The 22081-nt window shown below is 35.1% G+C and overlaps 3 protein-coding genes across 3 annotated transcripts; all 3 read left to right on the top strand.

The window, feature by feature from the left end:
* Positions 1 to 3137: 3137 nt before the first annotated feature.
* LOC141606173 (2-alkenal reductase (NADP(+)-dependent)-like) lies at positions 3138 to 8461 on the top strand. The gene is made up of 5 exons (XM_074425205.1): positions 3138 to 3511; positions 4433 to 4610; positions 5252 to 5418; positions 5516 to 5598; positions 7851 to 8461. Exons 1-5 carry the CDS (start codon positions 3269 to 3271, stop codon positions 8230 to 8232), a joined length of 1053 nt encoding a protein of 350 aa, XP_074281306.1. The 5' UTR covers positions 3138 to 3268; the 3' UTR covers positions 8233 to 8461.
* A 4902-nt stretch (positions 8462 to 13363) lies between these two features.
* Positions 13364 to 15276, top strand: LOC141606174 (2-alkenal reductase (NADP(+)-dependent)-like). The gene is made up of 5 exons (XM_074425206.1): positions 13364 to 13688; positions 13867 to 14044; positions 14131 to 14294; positions 14392 to 14474; positions 14676 to 15276. Exons 1-5 carry the CDS (start codon positions 13446 to 13448, stop codon positions 15055 to 15057), a joined length of 1050 nt encoding a protein of 349 aa, XP_074281307.1. The 5' UTR covers positions 13364 to 13445; the 3' UTR covers positions 15058 to 15276.
* Positions 15277 to 17092: 1816 nt separating this feature from the next.
* LOC141606175 (2-alkenal reductase (NADP(+)-dependent)-like) lies at positions 17093 to 21504 on the top strand. The gene is made up of 5 exons (XM_074425207.1): positions 17093 to 17448; positions 18360 to 18546; positions 19706 to 19872; positions 20555 to 20637; positions 20918 to 21504. Exons 1-5 carry the CDS (start codon positions 17206 to 17208, stop codon positions 21294 to 21296), a joined length of 1059 nt encoding a protein of 352 aa, XP_074281308.1. The 5' UTR covers positions 17093 to 17205; the 3' UTR covers positions 21297 to 21504.
* Positions 21505 to 22081: the final 577 nt, after the last annotated feature.

Here is a 22081-nt window from a genome sequence, read left to right on the forward strand (position 1 = left end):
CAGTTAATATATATTTTATAAGTTTAATCTTCTTGATTAGTTCATAGTTCAATTTTTTTTCTCATATCAAAAAGTGAGGGGTATGACAGATTACTGACGAGTCAATTCAAAATATAAATAATAACTAAAAATAAAATATCTATATATACCGCACATGTGCGGGATCTACACTAGTTAACAATTAACTGAAAAATCCTAAAATAAGATAGGTAAACAAATGACCGAGAGTCTAGAACATATGGAGTATTAAACAAGTCGAAACATAAACAAAACAAACCTCTTGGATAGATTGCTCGCCATGCTCGGGCCTGACTGCCTTACAATCATACGATGAAACTAGACCCGTTAAATTCTGACCTGACCCGTTTTTCAGTGTCAAGAACGAAAAATTTTGACCCGGCGACGCGTTTGACCCGAACCCAAAATGACCCGTTATTTTAGAGCCGAGATCGGACCCAAACGGGTAAATCAAGAATTTTATTAAAATATTAATATTTATATATAGATTAATGTAAATATTAAAATATTAATATTTATATATATAATTAATGTAAATATTAAATATGATTAAATATTGATTTTAAATATGTTTGACATTTTCTTACAAAAAATTGATTAAAAAACGCTAAAAAAATGCGTTAGAAATTATTTTTTAACTCGTATTTTGACCCTAACCCGTATCTGACCCGACATGTACTCTAACCCGACTCGTACGACCCAACCCGTCCGATCCGTTTAACAAGTCTACATGAAACTTTTCAAATCACCAAATATTTATCTTATATATATATATATATATATATATATATATATATATACACACACATATATATATACACACACATATATATATACACACATATATATATATACACATATATATATATACACATATATATATATATATACATATATATATATATATATAAAACTGAGTTGAAACGCTGTGGATGCGCCACGTGTCAACCCAGCTTTAAATACAAGTATTAATTACAGCTGAACATTAAATATAAACATAATAAATGCTGTATAAATCTCAGCAAAATATTAATTATAGTTTAATAAATTTCATTGTAAAATTACTTTAAATAATTACGGTGATTTGATTCTAAATTTATTAAAAAATTATTTTGATAAAAATTCTAAAATGTAAATACAAGTATTAATTGCGGAAAAATGCTTCAAATTGAGTATAATTTTCATTATATTTATTGAAATATTTTTATTTGTAGAGATGATTAAAGTGAGTGTCTCATAATGTTTTATGTTTACGTAAAAAGACATTTTTAGAAAGCTATATAATTTAGACCATTAAATCCTAAGAAAAATATATTTGGAAGAGTCATTGTATTTCTTAAAAACATAACTTAAAGAAAACTACTAAGGGATAAGTTTTTTATGTGAGAGTGAAAAAAAATTATATTGCGAGAAATTGAATACATATGAGATTTTGTTAGATTTAAATAGTATGATAACGAGTATCTATGTACACAGTGATCGCGAGTGCATTTGAATAATCAAAACAAAAGTAATGTTTATTAAATAATATAGCTTTATAAAGACATGAAAAAAGTAGAAAAGGCGTTACATTTTTCTTTAATATCTTCAATTAAAATATGTATACGTTAAGTATAAATATTGATTATGACTAGCTAAATACTCTTTCCGATCCAGACAAATGGTAACATAGAGAAAAAGTGGTTATTTAAGAAAAGGTGGAAAAGTGAGGGGCAAAGTAGGAAATTTTGATTGGGGCCACATGAGTTTAGGTGGATTAAATAAGTAGTTGGTGAGTGGGTGAATGGATAGTAAAGTTGTAAATAGGTAGTGGATGTAAGGGTAATTTAGGCATTTTTCATGCTAAATATGGTATGTTACCATTGGTGTGGTTCATCCATTTTAGGTAAGTGTTACCATCTGCCTGGATCGGAGGGAGTATTACTTTTAGTTAAATATTTTATATGTTATCTTTTAAATACTTTGAAGTTAAACCTCAAAAAATATTATTTGAGAAAATTTAACCTATTTTATTTACAGGTAAAATCTTAAACTTCATTTACATAGAGTTGTTTAAAAATACAAAATGTGCAATTCTTATAGATATATTTGACACATAACACATGCAAGACACAATCAAAACATTTGAATAAACAGAGTTTGAACTTTATATACTTCCTCCCATCCAAACCAAAGGTTACATTTGACTTTATTACGCTTGCCGATGCGTGTTTTGCAACGTGAATATCTTTAGTTACACGTTATAAAAAATTATAAAAACTTGATATTCTTATAACATTCATGACGATGAATTAAACAGGATCTCGTATGACTATGTTTTCTCTTATACATTGCTAATAATACCAAAGATTCTCTACAATTATGAATAGTGCCAAAAAGTCAAACGTAACCTTTAGTCTGGATGGGAGGGAGTATTTGATACATAAATATCACACGTTATACATAAAAAATGAAAAATTACATAAAGTTATATTCACGTCATTTTGAACAAATATTAATTGATTTGGAACATAACATATCGTGAAATGATATAATTTGAGAACTTAATGTTGATTGTTGTATAATTCGAATAAATTTTATTTTAATTAATATGATACTTGATCAGTCACAAAATAATTTATAAAACGTTGATCATGGATAATTAATTATCACTTATTAGTTTTAATTAAAATTGTATGTATTTTATTTTAAAATATTGAAGTTAAACCTAAAAAAATTAAATTTGAGAAAAATTAATATATTTTTATTTATTTTATAAGTAAAAAATTAAAGGCCATATATAAATTATTTTATTTTTTTTCAATTATAATACTTAAATTTTAAAACAGGCTGCGGGAAGCGCGGGATACTACCTAGTTGGTAATATTATTGAAGATTTGAAGTAATGCGATAAAATAAGTAGGCTTGCTAATGACTTGTCATGAAAACCATCCAACCCGGCACATGAATTGACCTGGCTCAATAACAACTCGAGCCCAACCCAAATTGGCCCAAAACTTTTTGCTAACCCATTATGCGCCAAACCTAATACGGCCTAACCCGGCTTGATCAACCCAAACTTGACTGACCCGATTACCACCTCTGTTAGTGCTCTACCAAATAGGTAGGGACTAGGGAGTATGGCCAATTGGCTGTAGTCTGTAGATAGTCGATATACAGCCAAAAAAAAGACTATTCTTCTTCAGAGCAATTGCAGTACGACAAAACCAAATCATACATTAATCATTCATCATTTCTTCCACAATCAACAATGGCGGAAGAAGGTAGTGGACATGTGAGGAACAAACAAGTGATGTTCAAAGACTATATCACTGGATTTCCTGAAGAATCTGACATGTATGTCAACACTGATAACACTGTTATTCTCAAGCTTCCAGAAGATTCTAATGGAATCTTGCTCAAGAATCTTTACTTATCTGTTGATCCTTACCTGAGACTTCTCATGCAGAAGTTTAATACTTCTGGTGTTTTCTCTCCATTTACTCCTAACACTGTATGCCCTCTTATCTTTTTCTGGGTTTTATTTTTGTGATTTTGTTTATTCTTTGTGACGGGTATTTTAATCGATAAACAAATAATTGTGATAAAGGGCGTTATTGTTTATATGATTTTTATTGCTTTGGGATTAAAGTATGAATGATTGGGATAAACCTCTCATCTCTTAAATAAGTGGTCGGAGTTTGATTGTAGTTAGGGTTTGATTCATGACTCTTGCTAATGAAAAAAGCAAACTTAAGACTTAAGAGATTGCCCCAATGGTCGGTCGGATACTCCTGGTGTGACACCCAAAAAAAATGAATTATAATGAGTAATTTCATTCTAGAGTTTTTTAATGGTTTGACCCAATTTAACAGTATTTTATTGATTATTGAATTCTTCATTTGTCTTCAATTTAGCAGTATTTATATTGATTATTGTATTGTTTGGTCTGTACACACAACTACACAAGTAGTGGATTAATAATTGATTATGATACGATCCACTGCAAATGTCCCGCATCAAATACTTGTGTGGGATTATATAGAAATGGACTTTACAACCCTTCAAGAATTCAAGCTATACCATTATCTGTATCAACTTAATCTATGTTGCAACTATACTAGAGTAAAATATAGTTTGAATTAGCGAACTCTATGATGTTGGAACTGCTACATAAACCTATTTAATGAGTCATTCTGCTTCTCGTCGTTGTTCCAAAGCTCAGAATACTCGAGTCTGTGGCTCTGTTGGCGAAGGAGAATTATTGATCAACTGTTTCTTAGAAAATTTCACTTTTTTGTTGAAAGGTTATTAAAGTTAGTTGGGTTTATGCTTTGTGGTTGCTTTATTTGTTGGATGCAATAGGAACAGTTGCATCCAAATTTCCTTATATCTTTATTAGATATTTAATGGAGTTTTGTGGCTGAACTTGCAGCCTCTTAGAGGTTATGGAGTAGCAAAAATTTTGGAGTCGAGGGACTCGAAGTTTAAGACGGGTGACCTAGTTTGGGGAGCAGTAGGTTGGGAAGAGTACACTGTCTCGACAAACACTGAAGGTTTTTTCAAAATTGAACATACAGACGTGCCCCTCTCATACTATACCGGAATTCTTGGTAAGTTCTGTTATTGACTTTGTTAGGTATTTAAGAAGCGTAAGCATATTTTCTGCATTATAAGAATGTTTTAGTGCTGTTAGAATTAAGAGACGACATCAATTTGATCTGCCATGTTTAAACTTATCATTTCCGTTGTTCTGGTATACACTCGTGTATGTTTTTTTTCAGATATTTTTTTAAGAACTATGGAGTCATGAAACCTGCAATTTATTACCTTATTCCATTCCGCTGCTATGTCTCTGTCATATTTTGCAAGTCCTGATTTGAGTTTAGCATCCCGCTGTCACAAAAGTACCCTTTGATCTTTGATCCCCAAAGAATGTCTTCACGATTTTACAACTAGAATGCCTTTTTTATGTCAAAACTCTTGGAAGAATTTGGCTTTGATTAACTCATCTGTTACACAATCCTTTTTTTTTTGGTTCGTCTCAGCCTTTTGAATTACGCTATCTATTCAGGTTAAGTTTTAGCTTGTAAAAAGACATTTCCATTTTATAATGATGATGGGTTCAATATATTCTCTTTTGCTTTATACAAGCTGGACTGTAAGGAGTGCTAAATTATGTGCATATACTTTTTGGTATTAAAAACATAGGAATTATTTTACTCATGCATATCATATTCTTCTGTTTTTACAGGAATGCCGGGAATGACGGCATATTCTGGGTTTTTTGAGCTGTGTTCTCCGAAGAAAGGAGAGTATGTTTTTGTTTCATCGGCGTCTGGGGCAGTTGGTCAGCTTGTCGGGCAGTTTGCAAAATCAATTGGTTGCTATGTTGTTGGAAGTGCTGGAAGTGAGGAAAAGGTATCTCTATTATGATCAGTGTGTGTTTAATTTAAGATACCCCATATCATGTATGACATCGTGTGCTTTAGTTTACCTTTCATATGCATCTTTGAAGGTTAACTTACTTAAGAACAAGCTTGGCTTTGATGAGGCGTTTAATTACAAAGAAGAACCAGACCTGAATGTCGCTCTAAAGAGGTCAGTACTATGTGATTTTCATTTGGTTCAGATTAGCCATGCTACTATATTACTCTGACTGAGCTGCAACTCTGCAAGTGTCAGACGGTTAGAGTCTTGTTAGAGTGTGGGTATGTAACGGAGGATAACTATTGCTCTGAATGTTACTCCGACTTGGCAGAGAAATGTGCGTCCGACATATATAGGAGTGTGTGACACCAAATTTGGAAAATTTAGCAGTACGAAAATTCGATCAAATGAGTGTCTCTCATAAATTTTGTTAAGAACTTTTCATATTGTTTTCTCGAATTTGAACTCTATAAATTATGGAAATCTCTTTTTGTATGTTATTATAGGAAATGAAAACAACTTTATCAGCGAAATTGAAGAATAAAAGTAAGGATTAATTAATGGGAATAATCCATACTAGGGGCGCTCTTCCTATAATACTCCAAACTATGAATTAACTTAGTATAATCCCAACTATCCTAAACCCTTCTCTGATCGCTCCTATATGACTTGCTACCTGAAGAACATGTTACTTTTGTTTAAAAGATGTAATTTCTCTCTTTTTTTTTTTTTTTCTTATTCTCTACCTACTCAGTACTCAGAGATAAACACGCCCTTTACTCCCTTACTCTATCAATCTTCTTCATCAATCTTCATCGCCATTCTTCAATTGTCACCATTATCACCAATAAAATCATCCGAGCCTATTTTTAATAACATCTAATGGACATACTAATGTTGTCGGAATTACACCTGGAAAACAAAATCACCAATACAATCTCCCAATTTCAGATGAATGGCAAGTTGTTGACAAGCATATCAGTTGCATGGCCAGCAAAACCGTTTTCTTTGGAGCTTAATTAAAGTGCAGTTCCAGATACATACAATTAATTACACACGCAATGTAGCGATCTTATTGTTGTTGTTTCCCTCATTTCAGAAAATTTAGGGTTTAATTCAATGTAAATTGGAGAGGAAGAACCAAGGCGAGAAAGAGAAGAGAGATTGAAGAGAAAAAAAGAGAAGGGTTTAATTCAATCTTCCTTACTAATCTTCATCCTGATGGTGATTACAAATAAAAGAAACTAACAAATATACATGGTTCAAGGTTTACTTATTCAATAGTTTTGTGCATCCTCAATTCTCAATTAGAGAACACCAAAACAACAAAAATGCAGGAGCAGGTGGGAAATTATTGACAGAAAGGCCACAAAGACAAGTAAAAAATAAAATAAAATGGATATTGTAAAAACTGGCCTTATGCTTGCAGAAAATACCATTAATCACTTTTGAATTAATTGAACTTGTATATATGGAGTTTTTCTTCATTGTTAAAAAGAAAAAAAATGGAGATGATAATTAAGAAAACGAAAAAAAAAGGACGAAAGAATTGGTAGAATAAGAAGAAACCCAGGAAAATAAAAGAAGTTACAGAAGAGAGAGATAAAGAATGAAGAAGATGAAGGGGAAAAGTGACCGGTATTAGCAGGTAAATAAAGTGACCAAGTTCAATGAGGGAAAGGACTAGGATAGTTAGGATTATAGTGAGTTAAAACATAGTTTGGATTATTATAAGGACACTAATAGTATGGATTATTGCCATTAATTAATCCTAAAAGTAAAACAAAGTTGAAATAATTAAATTCAATTGTTAAAAAGATTGAAAAGCCCTTTTGGGTTATTATTAGTATATCATTCTCCTTTTACCATTTTCTCATCTCACTCTTCTTTGACCCCATTGAAACGAATTTAGGTGATATTAGTGAAGTGCCTGTGTGTCGTGTCTGAAATTGGTATATCGGACGCGTGTCATGTCGACTCATGTGTCTGTTGGCACAAAACACGTGTCGGACACAGATACACCTATTATGTGAAGCGTCGGAATGACATCACCACTACAGCTAAGTCCTGCAGTCGGACTATACAGGGATGAAGCCGTATCAACACTGGGTTGGAAAGATGGATACTTGGCGAAACTAATGGAAATATGTGATGATGGAATAAAACAGAAATAACTTCTTTTTGTAGTCACAAATTAATTTTAATTTTCGGCAAACCATTAATTGTTACCGCGTTGCTGTTTATTTTTTATTAAATTCCATTGAAGCCCAAATACTCAATATTAGTTTTCATATGGATGATAATAGAACACTGAGATGACTTGTTATAGTCTGATAATACACTTGGTACGTTTTTGTGGAAGCCTTGGAGGTAACGGATGATGGGTAGACAACATCTTGAATCACTTTGTTATGGACTTACAGGTACTTCCCGGAAGGCATAGACATCTACTTTGACAATGTAGGTGGTAAGATGCTTGATGCTGTGTTGCTAAACATGAAATTCTTGGGCCGTATTGCATTATGCGGCATGGTATCACAGTACAATAACCTCGAACGTCCTGAAGGAGTGCATAACCTTATATCTGGAATATTTAAGGCACTCCGAATTGAAGGCTTACAAGTCTACCGCTACTATCACCTCTATCCGAATTTCTTGGAGTTCATTTTGCCGCTAATTCATGAGGGAAAGATAGCCTATGTTGAGGATATAGTTGAGGGACTTGAGAGTGGGCCGGCTGCTCTTGCTGGACTGCTTCGTGGTCGCAATGTTGGTAAACAAGTCATTGTTGTTGCTCGTGAATAATATGACCGTGTTTTCGCAGTTTGCATTGTACGTAGAATATTAGAATGTGTCTTGTAAAATGATTGTAAAATGTAGACGTTATGTATTAAGTCCGCTTTGGTGTATGATTTGGTATAGCATCTGTAGTTCTGTATACTTCGATATGAAGCCGAGTATCAGGCTTGCTTTGTGTATAATGTGATAGTGTCACTCGATGACAAAATTTGTGTGTAATTCGTATTTGATGCTCCCTCCGTCCCAATCATTTTTTTTATGCTATCAATATGATCATGGTCATGACTAGTGTGCTTGTTAATTGTTTTTGGCCGTCGTCTCTCTTAGTGAAACACTGAAGAAAGTGCTCTATCTGAATGGTCTTATCCAACGACTTGACCCGAACCCAAGTTTCGAATCAACCAGACTAATCTGACCCAAGTGATCGACCGTAACCCGGACCCGGACCCGACCCGAATACAGCCACGACCCGATATGACCAATCTGATATGACCCTGGCCCGAGCAGACTCGACTCAGACCCGACCCGACTGACTCGATTACCACCTCTATAGGCAACGTTCGGCCTCCACATAGATTTTTGTCATACTATGGCAATTATTTTTCTCAAAATATTTCTTTATTTTACACATTAGACAAATCACCAGTTAGTGTATTATACAACTGGTTGTAAATACAAGTTATTCATGGTAACTTAGCATTGTTACAAAGTTGTCGAGCTCCATTAACGAAATTATTGAGCTATCGTATAAAGTTATCGAGCTCCATTAACAAAATTATCGAGTTATGGTATAAAGTTATTGAGCTTAGCCAAGTGATCATTGTCCCAGCTGATAGTCGAACCCGGGACCTCTCAACTCCTGCATTTCTGCAAGTTTCAAGGTTTAACCCGGCTACCACTGAACTAACAACACTTGATTTGTTGTAGGATAGTATTTGCGGACAAGTCACATAGGTTCAATTTGAAAGTGAAAGATCTACAAATTAATGGAATGGTGTCGGGCTGTAGGATAAAATATCGTTCCTTTCTAGTTGATGAATGGAGGTCGATTTGTCTCCAAATTTCGTTCCTTTTTCAATAATATGATGAATATGTAAGACCTTCAATTCTCCAGGTGTACTTCACTATTTGTCATATATTCCATGTGCTCATTCAAATAATAATTGATAATTGCTTACCCTACTTCAACAATTAAGTACTGACCATATATTCCATATTTCCATGTGATTATGAATAATCCTAAGTCCCTACTTCTTTAGTATCAATCATATTTTCCACATATGTCGATATATGTGGTCGATCTATTTACAAAAATCGACTTTTTCTACGAGTGTTCGAAGAGCACGTATTATAAACCTAAATATGAAAATATTTACAAGATATTTTCATTAATTTTAATAAAAAATGAGTTTATAGTTAAACTTCTTATAAGAATATCTTTTGAATCTTTCCACATTGGCCATTATTTTCGTACAACAATGCCGTCTTTCTTATGTGTAATTTACTTTATGTTAGTACAATTTATTATTACTAGTAATAATAATACACGTATTTGATAAAATCAATGCCCAAAATTAATAAGTACTTCCCCCTATTAGTTTTTGATTATTATTTTATGATGTTGCACATGAATGGATTAAGTTAGTGTTGGAAAATGTAAAGACCATGTAATATATGGAAAAAAAATTACATAAAAAAAGAATTGTAACAAGTTATACAAAAGTAATATAAAACGGATTAAAATTTATGATAAATTAAAGTGGAGTTTATATGAAGTTTGAATCCAGATCATGAGTATTACCTCTTATGAATTTAGGCAGATGAGATAAGCTTTTTACTAGTCTTTACTCTTTAGGCATTCTATTTTTTGTGGTATCTACCTTACTTAGCATGTGTTAAATTTAAAATGCCCTACTTAACTTGTTTTTGAAATTTAAAATGATATATCTATTTTAAACAAAATTTTACGTAAGTATTAATACATATTTTATTTGGCAATCTAAGGTGATGGAAGCTTGTTGATATATACAAAGCATAATTTTAGAAAAAAAATATTGAACTCATTTTAATTTTAACATATACACCGTATATACTTATATTAAGAGAGACCAACTGATCAATTATACAAATGTAACTTGGACTATGCACCACCTAGACTTCTACTAACTCTGGTTGGCAGTGGTGGAATTAGGGAAAGCACCTTATAAAATTAGTCGTTTGCCACCCCTTTTTGCCTCCCTAAATTCAAATATTGGCTTCATCACTGGTGGTTGGTGTAATTTGGTGACACTCTATTTAACCCATCTCATAAATTACCCTCAATTTTGATCAGTCTCATATTCTCATATTGCATTCAATTAATCAAAATTCTATACAATTTCTTATTTGATACTTTCTATATACATCCGTCAATATTTATTTACGTGTATTATTTATTAGTTATCTATTTTTATTATTAGAATTTGTCACTCGTAAAAATGACAAATAAACAAATCACAAATAGTCACTCCGTAATTGCAAACCTTACTTAACTAACACTATTGATCATATTTTAATTTCCATCTGACCATAAATACTAAAATCCTTACCCTACACTATTAATCATGAATAGACGAATAATTAAGTCCTTAATATCCTAGTTCACTGTATATCACCTACTTATTTACTCGTAACTTATTTAACGGCTAATTAAGTCTTTACACTACTACACCATTTTGATCATGTGCATGAAAAGTCAATATAACCCTTTTGCTCTGACTGGAAATTTGAAAAACATAGAGAATTTTTTTTTTTGAAATTGAAAAAACATAGAGAATTGAATTGGAATGAACTAGAGGTGATAACGAGACAAGACAGGACTCGGTCAAAGCTCGGCTCGATAATTTAACGAGTTAAGCTGGACTAACATTGGCGCGGCTCCAACTGTGTGATAAAATAACATTTTGCTCTTATATTCATTTTGCCCAATATTTGTGTTTTATATGCATGTAATCTCGGGACCTTGTTATTGGAATTATCGAAAGAAAAAAAAGGATATTCTATGGTGTACCCTTGAGTTTTTCGTTTTTCTATATTGTGCCCCTCCTTTTTTTTAATTCTACATTATTGTACCCCTAAACTTCTTAGTTTTTCTCTATCATAACCTCGTTTAACTCTCCATTAACTTTATCACTATCAAACCACGATACTTTCCTACTTTAAAAAACTTCTCTCTATAAAACCTCCCTCCTTTCTCTAAGAAAAAAACCCTAATTTCCTGCTTCTGAACCCGTCGCCTCTCATTTCCAATCTCCACCCCACTTTCTCCCCTACCCATCGCCGGAGATGGGGTTCTCATTGCCCCATCTCCGGTGATTGATAACGGTTCCTCTTTGCGGCGGCCCCCAATGGCCTGATCTCACCCCCCTCGGTTTCCGGTTCGTCGACTCCGTCCTGTTTCGTCCGGTGTTTTGCTGGTTTTTGGCGGTATGATTCTGAGGTCGGTCCGTTCCTCATTCCCCTGTCCTGTCATCGAAGCAACGCATGCGATCCAGGGGTGTTTCCCCTCTCCCTCGCCCCTCTCCCCACCCCTGGTAAGTCATGTTGTCTTGTTTGTTGGTGGTCGTCGTGGTGTCTGGTCGATGAGTATAGCTCATTTGGGTGGTTTTTTCTGTTAAGTGGTGGTGGTCTTGGGACGATCTGGTGTTTCCCCTTCCCCTCGCCCCCTCCCCCACCAGATTAGTCCATTTTCCTGGTCTTTCTTTGTCTGTTTTATGTGGTTTAAGATAGATGGGTTTGATGTGTGCCGATGGTCCTGGGGGGGAGGGGTTCGTATGGAATTTGGAGTCTCAGTTTCTGGTGTTTGGTCTCGTTGGGTGGACGTGTCTTTGTGGATGGTGCTCGCGTCTGGCTGTTTCGTGGGTTGGGGTTTGGTTTTGTTTGTTGGGGGCTGTTTCTTTCTGGTTGAGGCGTGTTGGGTAGGGTGAGCTTGGGTGTCCGGTGGTGGCGTTGGATGGAATTGAGGCGGTGGTCTTCTTGTCAAATGGTGTCACACTTTCTGTTTCTGTCTTGTTTTTTCTCGCTAATAATCTCCTTAAATAGGAGTCTTAGGCGTCTCTTTAGTGGTAAGCCAAGTCCCTTAAATGGTGCGGGTGTTGAGGTGCTTGTGTCTCTGGGGGTTCGTGCTGCTCATTGTGTGTTGGTTTTCTCGGTCAGTCGGTACTATGATCAATGGGTGCGACTTCTCAGGTGTAGGAGATTTTTCTCCGCCGAGGGCAGATTCCGTCTTGCCTCTCTTCTTTTCCTTCTACGTTCTTTTCACAAGAGCGTAAGTGCACTTAGTCGTTGTCACTTCGTCGTTTGTATGTATCGACGGTTTGTGGAGGTCTTCCGTGTCAATGAAGATGACATCAACGTTCGTGATCAAGCTACCGTCATTTGCCTCCCTACCATCTTCGTCCTTGCTTACCTTATTGTTGTAGATTTATGTTTATTTAAAGGCTATGTTTTCTCTATGTATGGCTTTGTAGTGCTAGATCTTGTTGTTAAGTGTCTGGTGCTACCTAGTCGAATAGCTTACTGTGTATCGGTTGCAATAATGTAAGTTATTCTCCTGCTGTCAAAAAAAAAAAAAAAAAAAACACGATACTTTGACCTTTATTCTGACTTATTAATGTTGTATTACCATTCTATATGAGAAACATCATAAATCACTTTAATAAGCATCAACTATTATTAAAAACATATGTTATGAGTCATGACATAATAATGGAGATTTTTAGAACTTTTAGTTAGTTTCGTATACTATTTTGTGGGCAAATGAGTAATTCGACAAACTAATAAGTAAATGAATATGTTATTGAGTAATTGGAATGATAAATAGACGATTTAATAGGTCATCTAAGAAACTAAGTTAGCAAAGACAATAAATAAGGTCATGGTATAGACTAATGTATAGAATTTAGGGGTATACCATAGAATATAAAAAAATAAGGGGTATAATGTAGAAAACCAAAACCACGAGGGTACACCGTAGAATATCCAAAAAAAAAAGATTAGCCCGAGTTGAGCCTGAACTCAACTCGAGCTCAATTTTATCACTTCAAGACTGAACAGAACTGAGTAGTCATCAACTATCAAATCTATATATAGCCCTCCATGGCTCCTGAAAAAAAACTATACATGCATTCTCCATAACGAGAGACATAGCAAAAACATTATTCCGCAAGTATCAACTAACAATGGCGGAAGAAGGCAGTGTACATGTGAGTAACAAGCAGGTGTTTTTGAAAGATTATATCACCGGATATCTCGAAGAATCCGACATGTGTGTCAAGACTGATAACACTGTCCATCTGAAGCTTCCAGAAGGTTCCAATGGAGTCGTGGTGAAGAATCTCTATTTATCCGTCGATCCTTACATGAGACTTCTCATGCAGAAGTTTGATACTCATGGCATTTTCTCTCATTTCGCTCTTAACTCTGTATATATTCTCTATTTCTCTCTTTTTGGCTTCATTTTTATATATTAAGATCAATGTCGGATATATTTTGTATATCTTGTAATTATTCTGTTAGGTTTTCTAAAGTCGGTAGACATACCTTTGAGCTGTACTTATATAAATACTTTACTGAAGTTATATTATATGGTTGAATGTGCAGCCTGTAAGAGGGTATGGAGTAGCAAGAATTTGTGAGTCGGGGGATCCGAACTTTAAGAAAGGTGATTTAATTTGGGGAACAACAGGTTGGGAAGAGTACAGTGTCCTAACAAGCACTGATGATCATTTCAAAATTGAACATACAGATGTTCCCCTCTCATATTATACCGGAATTCTTGGTAAGTTCTCTGTCATTAAATTCGTAGGAATTACGAATGATGCAAGTATACAAGTCATGAACTCATGATTTGAGTTCGTTGTACAGGAATGCCGGGAATAGCAGCATATTATGGATTTGAGCTGTGTTCTGCGAAGAAAGGAGAGACTGTTTTTGTTTCATCTGCATGCGGAGGAGTTGGTCAGCTTGTCGGACAGTTTGCAAAATCCGCTGGTTGCTATGTTGTTGGAAGTGCTGGAAGTGACGAAAAGGTATCTCTTCTTCGATCAGTGTACATGTTTAATACATCAAAAACAACGTCATTGTGCTACAGAGTATTTTTTAAACCTTTCATATGCATCTCTGAAGGTTAACTTACTTAAGAGCAAGCTTGGGTTCGATGAGGCTTTTAATTACAAAGAAGAATCAGATCTGGATGCCGCTCTAAAGAGGTTAGTAATGTCGATCATCTATTTATACTATTACACATCTAGATAATATAGTAAAGTCTATCAATCTAAATAATCTTCTACTCTAATCTCGGTAACAACCCAAGATATTATTTCATATGATCATATAAGATATTACGATATTATATGGATGGTAGTATATTTCATATACCATATCTCCAACAACTATGTTATGGCCTACAGGTACTTCCCGGAAGGCATAGACGTCTACTTCGACAATGTAGGCGGTCAGATGCTTGATGCAGTGGTGCTAAACATGAAATACATGGGCCGAATTGCGTTATGTGGGATGATATCACAGTACAATAACATTGATAGTCGTGAAGGAACGCACAACCTGATATCTGCAATATTCAAGGCTGTCCGAATTGAAGGTGTACAAGTCCACCGCTACTATCCCCTCTATCCGAAATTCCTGGAGTTCATTTTGCCACTAATTCGCGAGGGAAAGATCGCCTATGTCGAGGACATAGTCGAGGGACTAGAAAATGGGCCTGCTGCTCTTGCTGGACTGCTTCGTGGTCGCAATGTGGGTAAACATATCATTGCTGTTGCTTCTGAATGATTTCATAATGGAGATTTCACGAATTATTAAGTGCTTTGCTTTATAATTTCGTTATGTTCAAATGTTACCTGCGGACTCTGGTAGCATCTGTATTATTATTACTAATTTCGTATGCTTTGTGTGTGATTTTGTTTTTCGGCCTGAACTTTGTGTGTAATTTGATAATGTATGCTTTGTTCTAAGAAATATAATAATGTCACTTGATGTGGCAAAAATTAAGCAAGTGTGATTTTAATTTATTCCGCAAGTGCTTTTTAAGTACGATTGGTATAAAATCGACGATTGTACTAAAAGGTTAGTGATTTGGTTTAGATCGGTACGATAGAAATAGGATCGGACAATCCAAGTCTGAACCTGGGAACATATCGGCGGTCTATTATCAAACGTGTTCTAGTTGCTTAATGCTTATAAGTATGTCCTTACTCCTTAGCCACACAACATTGTCGACGTGCTGAAAAGTATAGGAATCCAGAAAGTTGTCATGTGAATTGTGAAGCGTCTAGAAACGGAAATGGAGAACGTAATTTCAAATCCAAACCCAAATTGGCAACTATAGATTTGCTTATGATTCCATTGACAACTATATAGTACATGTTATCGTATATTCTATCAATATTATGGTATATTTTACTCCCTCCGTCTCTGTAATTTACACTTATTTTATTTTCTCCTCACAAAATAAAGTAAATGTAAATGTACTGGAACAGTGAAAATATCAAATAAAGAATGGTAGAATCACACAACTTTTCCATAATTAGTTAAAGATATTTTAAGTACTAAGTAGTACACGAAATTATTTCCGTATTTTTTCCATAATTAGCTTTTCAATTCTCGAAATGTGCCATAATATTTCCATAGTTAGCTTTTCAATTCGGGTGTGCCATAACTTTTATTATCCGCCTGACGGCCCGATCTATGTAATAATTCTCGATAATCAATGAAATCGTATTTACTAAAAAAAATTATAGTAAAAATTAATTAAATCACGGTTTAAAATGTTTTTTTGTAATGAGATGTTATTAATAGGAATAATTATAATAGTTGGACCTCAACCATCACCTTAAGGTTTTGGTTAAGATGGCTCATCTATCATTGGATCAGAGTCGTTCGAATCCTGGCAACCTCAATAACTACTCAAAAACTCACGAAGTGGAATTTCAGCACACGATACGGGGAGCCTGCACACTAACCACTCTTCAAGCCTAATGGGCATTTGAGTGAAGTTATAATAGTTGAGTTTCAACCATAACCTTAAGGTTTTTGTTGACATGGTTAATCTATCAGTTATAACGTGCAAGTGTGCAACAATGATGTAAATATCTAACCTATTTACATTTTAAACAGTTATATAACTTAAACGAGGTTGAGATGCTTCATCTATTAGTTATAACGTACAAGTGTACAACAATAATGTAAATATCTAACTTATTTACATTTTAAACAGTTATATAACTTAAACGATATTATAATAAATTCTCTCTTATTTATCACGTTCATTAGAATAGGTACATTTTGTTTAAAATATCAGTGTCGTCAATAGTCATATAACTATCCTAGTATCCTACGAAAAGTTAAATAAGTACGAAAACTTTTAACACTTTTTTTTTTGTGAGTGCAATAACCTTCAAAGCTCAAGATTGAATGCAATACTAAAAAGAGATTACGCAATTAAAATATTACGGAGTAAATGATATTACAAAGTATCGACACCATCTTTTCAGATACTCTTATATAAGACTCATCGTTTTAATAAACCCGAGCTAAACAGAACTTATGAAACAGTAAATGATACCGACTCGAACACAATTCGATTACATCCTAGTATTATCCGATAGTATGAACACTAACCCGCTCCCGAAACTACTCGTTAATTAACATTCACACTATTCGGTCAACTTAAAAAAATGTGAGCATTTGACTCTACAAATGTCACAGCTTACTTGTACTATTCACCTTCTTGTACTACCAACGTGTGTTACGTGGCACACCATAAAACCATGCATATAAATACCCCCACCTCCCTCCCTACCTTATTAATCACACATTTCATTCAAACTTTTCTGAAACCCCGATTACAAAAACTAAAACTCGTACTATCCCAAAACAATCTCCACAGCAAACATACCCCTTCGAAGGCTCAAAGTAACAATGGCATCAGGACAAGAAGTCAGTAACAAACAAGTAGTGTTGAAGAACTATGTTGTCGGATTTCCGAAAGAATCCGACATGGAAATTCGAGATTCCAAGATTACACTCAAACTTCCAGAAGATTCCAATGATACGACCAGTATTCTTCTAAAGAATCTTTACTTGTCATGTGACCCCTACATGAGGAGTCGTATGACCAAACATGATCGTCCCACTTATGTTGAATCCTTCACTCCCGGAACGGTATATTATACTATTTCCGTCTCAGTCATTTGTTTACTTTTAATTATAATGATTGTTTATTTGTTTAATGGTGTCTTCGATTACTTTATCTGTCGGTTGAATTGTTAATTGATGATGTTAATGTAATTTATTACTTGAATTTCATTTCGTGTATATCTAGGGTTTAATAATCTATCTATAGTGAATTACCCGATTTCCGGGAACTTTCTATTAGGAAATAAATTAGGAAATGGAGAAGATTCTAACTCGATTTCGAGCAGTTGTTACACATGCAAAAGATGTGTTTGGAATATAAAGACGTTTGCTTTATATGGTAAAGATTGTGAATTACTCATTTAAGTTTTTAATCGATTGATTAAAGTTTGTGTAACAATGAATTAAGCGTGTCTATAAAATGTTAGTCTGAAATTGTGTAAATGAACTAAGAATATATGATACTCGATTCGTTTACACTCCTATGTATAAGCTATTACAAACAAGGGAGAGCTATTTAAATTTATGTAGCCGGTGTTTTATAAATGGAGGGTTAAGGGGGTAAGGTTGCGTGCATTTGTGTGTTAATTGCAACCGTTGAGGATTGAAAGATATCATTTTTATGGTCTAATTTGCTACTTTGAGAAATTTCAAGTAGGATGTCGGGAACTCGAGATTTTGTGAACGTGGAGGACTGAGTTGTGGATTTGAGGGAAGGTAGGGGTACATACAATGCATGTAAGAATGCAAACTTATAGATAAACTCATAGAACTAGATATTGGTCATCAACTTATCATAGCCTAAATTCGAAACCTTTACTTGTTGATCTTGATTTAGTGAGTTAGTTTTGATACCATGTACTTGCCCTTCTGGATAATTATGAATTTTAGTTGAAAAAAGGGCCTTGTCTGATGATTGTGATTGTGAATGTTTGCAGCCTATTACGGGTTATGGAGTGTCCAAAGTGCTGGAATCCCGTCATCCAAAGTACCAGAAAGGTGACCTTGTATGGGGATTTACTGGATGGGAAGAGTACACTCTTATTACATCACCCCAGCAGGCACAAATGTTTTTCAAAATTGAGCACAAGGACGTTCCTCTTTCGTATTACACAGGGATTCTAGGTATGTTTACTTGCTCTTTTGTGTGTTATTATACCTTATGTAAGAAGAAACCTGAAATTCGAAGATGCGAAAGGAAAAAGGGGGAGAATTTTGTCTTTGAATCTAGAATGTTGCAAATGCTGATATAAATAGATGTTAGGCGGCACATTATTTGCCGGCTAGGACTGTGATTCATATGAGTAGATCTTATCATGATTGATGAAGTCATCAAGATGGACTTATGCAAGCGTCTTGTGAAGGTTCTGTTGGTTGACGAACAAAATCTTTGCGCATGCCACAGAACCTCCTTAGAGAGGTCTGAGAAAAAAATGTTAACTATATGAAGGATTGTGGTCGATTGCGTGTTGAGATGCTTCTTGACCTTCTATAAACTTTTAGGAGGTTGAGTTGGAATACTGAGATGCTAAAGGATTTGAATGATGCTTTTGCTTTAAAGTTTGTTTCTAATTAAGAAAGGATATTCGTAATTTAGCTATTTTTGTTTAGTGTGTAATTCTCGTTATTCCTAAAGGAATAGACACACTATAAAAAATTTGGTGAACGGTTGTTTTTCTAGCTTCTTTGTGGGGTAAAGCTGTCGTCTTCGTAAGGTGATCAGTAGTTTTTACTCAACAAAATTGAATTGCTTATAGTTGTTTGCAGTTGAGGATCACTTGTCCTCTATTCATTTTTAATTTCTCCAATAATATTCATAATAATAACAACAACAACAACAACATTACCCCAGTGCCTCAATGGCTCTCGCAAATTGCGGGGTAAGGGGGGGTCGGATGTACGCAGCCTTACCCTTGTGTTAGCAACACAAAGAGGCTGTTTCCGAATGACCCAAGATGAAAATTAATTGTGTCGAGAACTGCATTGAAGGACCGCTACTTCACAAAAGAAAGAAGCGCAGCCACTTTAGTGAGCCATTTTGATTTATTCCATTATGATCCATAACCAAAGAGTAATGAGTCTTTGGCTCCATTGGAAATATGGAAAAATAATATTCTGATAAAAAGAAATTACAAGCGTATGTGGATGTTGTGTCCATGCCGGCAAAAACAGGTCCAAGGGAGGGTGGCAGTCTTGCTTCTGTGTACATTTACTAGTTCTCTACTTTACTCTTATGTTATCACCAAACAATAATTTTCTGTCTCTGGCTTATGTTGTTGTGTAGGCATGCCTGGTATGACAGCCTATGCTGGTTTTTATGAGGTTGGGGCACCTAAAGAGGGAGACCGAGTGTATGTATCTGCTGCATCTGGGGCAGTTGGGCAGCTTGTTGGACAATTTGCAAAATTAGCTGGTTGCTATGTTGTTGGAAGCGCTGGTAGTAAAGAGAAGGTATGTTACCTACTCACCGTGCATTCTATCCTGCTAATGTTTTTTTAAGTAGCTACTACTCCCTCCGTCCCGGTCAATTGTTGTCTTTTGGTTTTGGCACAAAGACCAAGGAAAGAGGAGGGAGCCAATTACTAAATGACAAGTGGACCAAATTGAGTGTGAATGATCAAATTGCTTATCAAATTCATTCTTAAAATAGAAAGGACAACAATTGATTGAGCCGGCCAAAAATGGAATTGGACAACAAATGACCGGGACAGAGGGAGTATTTTGTTTAATATTGTTATACCCATGACTGTGTCTTAAGCTTGTGAAGTGACGTGAATATTTACTCGACTTATTGTATTGTTGTACTGAGAGTAAGTCTATATGACTATAAGTCTAGCCTGGAGATTTTTATATTACTATCCTGCTATTCAACCGTTTCCGTTTCAAGTGGCAAAAAAAGAAGTCTATCCTTGAATCAAAGACCCACTTTTCTGTTGTACTGCTTTATGACGGAAGAATGCAAAATTGCTCTTGAAACCTTATTCTCAACTCAGTTTTCTTCGTGGATAATTCTGTATCCCATACTCCACTATTTGCAGGATCCCCTAAGACATTTGAGTATTTATTCTTTTTTTTTGTGCTTCGATTCAAAATTGTTCATCTGATTCTGATTTCCCTCATAATTGGACAATAGGTTGATCTATTGAAAAACAAATTTGGATTTGACGAGGCCTTCAACTACAAGGAGGAGGAAGATTTGGATGCGGCATTAAGGAGGTAAGATCCTCTTTATTTTGTAGTTGGTATAGGTGAATTTTCTGAATGTGCATCATACGTATACTCAATTCCACAAGGGACTAGGAAAATAAAATAGACGGCTGCCTTTTTAGGCCCAGCTCACATTCGACAGAGTTGTATTTTCTGATGAATGACAGATTTATGTCAACTCCCTCATTATTTGGGATTTGTTGCATCCTTGATATGCGCAGCTGCCTCACCTCTGCTTATTGTGAATAGTCTTAGGTTCCAGTGATTTGACTAGTTTTGATTTGTTTAGGTGTTTCCCTGAGGGCATCGACATTTATTTCGAGAATGTTGGAGGAAAGATGCTTGATGCTGTTTTGGGGAATATGAGACTCCATGGTCGTATTCCAGTGTGTGGATTGATCTCACAGTACAATCTCGTGGAGCCTGAAGGAGTCCACAATCTGTTTTGCCTGATCACAAAACGTATCCGAATGGAGGGATTCCTGGTTGGCGACTACTATCATCTTTACAAAAAGTACCTGGAAATGATCTTACCAAACATCAAGGAGGGCAAGATTTCATATGTGGAAGACGTTGCTGAAGGTTTAGAAAGTGCTCCTTCGGCATTGCTTGGACTTTTCTCTGGCAAAAATGTTGGCAAGCAACTCGTTGTCGTAGCTCGGGAGTAACCTACTAGGAAGTTTGCTGTTTTTGTGAGTATGCAAATGTCATTTGAGGGCATTCTTTTTAGTCTTTTTTTTTTTCTTTGGTGTTTGGAACAGTGATGCGTTAGAGCATGTTTTGAATAAATTTATATTTGTATTGGTGTACCTTTCAAGTGTGATGTCTAACGTATGTATGCTCTGAGAGTAATGCAAATGTTCCGACTTCCGTGTAGCGAATTTTGAGTACATTTAAATTTCGTTTCTCCGTTCCCCTTCTGCAAATTACCGATCTTAGATCATATGTAGTTCCATATACTGTCTTTCGTTCCGCCGAATCCCTTAACCTATGGTGGGAACCTTTGAAGCATGTTCGAGATTTGTATATAAAACATTCTTACCGAGTTTGTTCAAGATTTGAAAATACGTTGTGTTAGTCCTGGATTTGAATCTCTCGTCAACATGAAAATCGCATTTGTAGTTTCCTTTACACGAAAAAAAAAGATTTGAAAATAAGCTCTCATTTACGGGTTTGGATGAGTTTTTGTGTGAGCCTGAATACCTATTTTGTCCTTTTGGGCCCAAGTTTATGGAGATTAGTAGGTTAGGGAAGAGTTGGCGGGTTGGGTCTTTGTTTAATTTGAATTTATGTTATTCGTATATATATTTTTTTTGGCTAAGCCCGAATGGATTGGCGGTTCTAATTAGATGAAATTTTAACCGACTTGATCCGTTTTTTTCAGGGTCAAGAGGCGAAAATCTCGACTCGCGACTCGTCCGGCCTTAACTCGAAATTCCTCTTTAATTTAGGG

Source organism: Silene latifolia, chromosome 10, assembly GCF_048544455.1.
Source record: "Silene latifolia isolate original U9 population chromosome 10, ASM4854445v1, whole genome shotgun sequence".
Lineage (NCBI taxonomy): Eukaryota > Viridiplantae > Streptophyta > Magnoliopsida > Caryophyllales > Caryophyllaceae > Silene > Silene latifolia.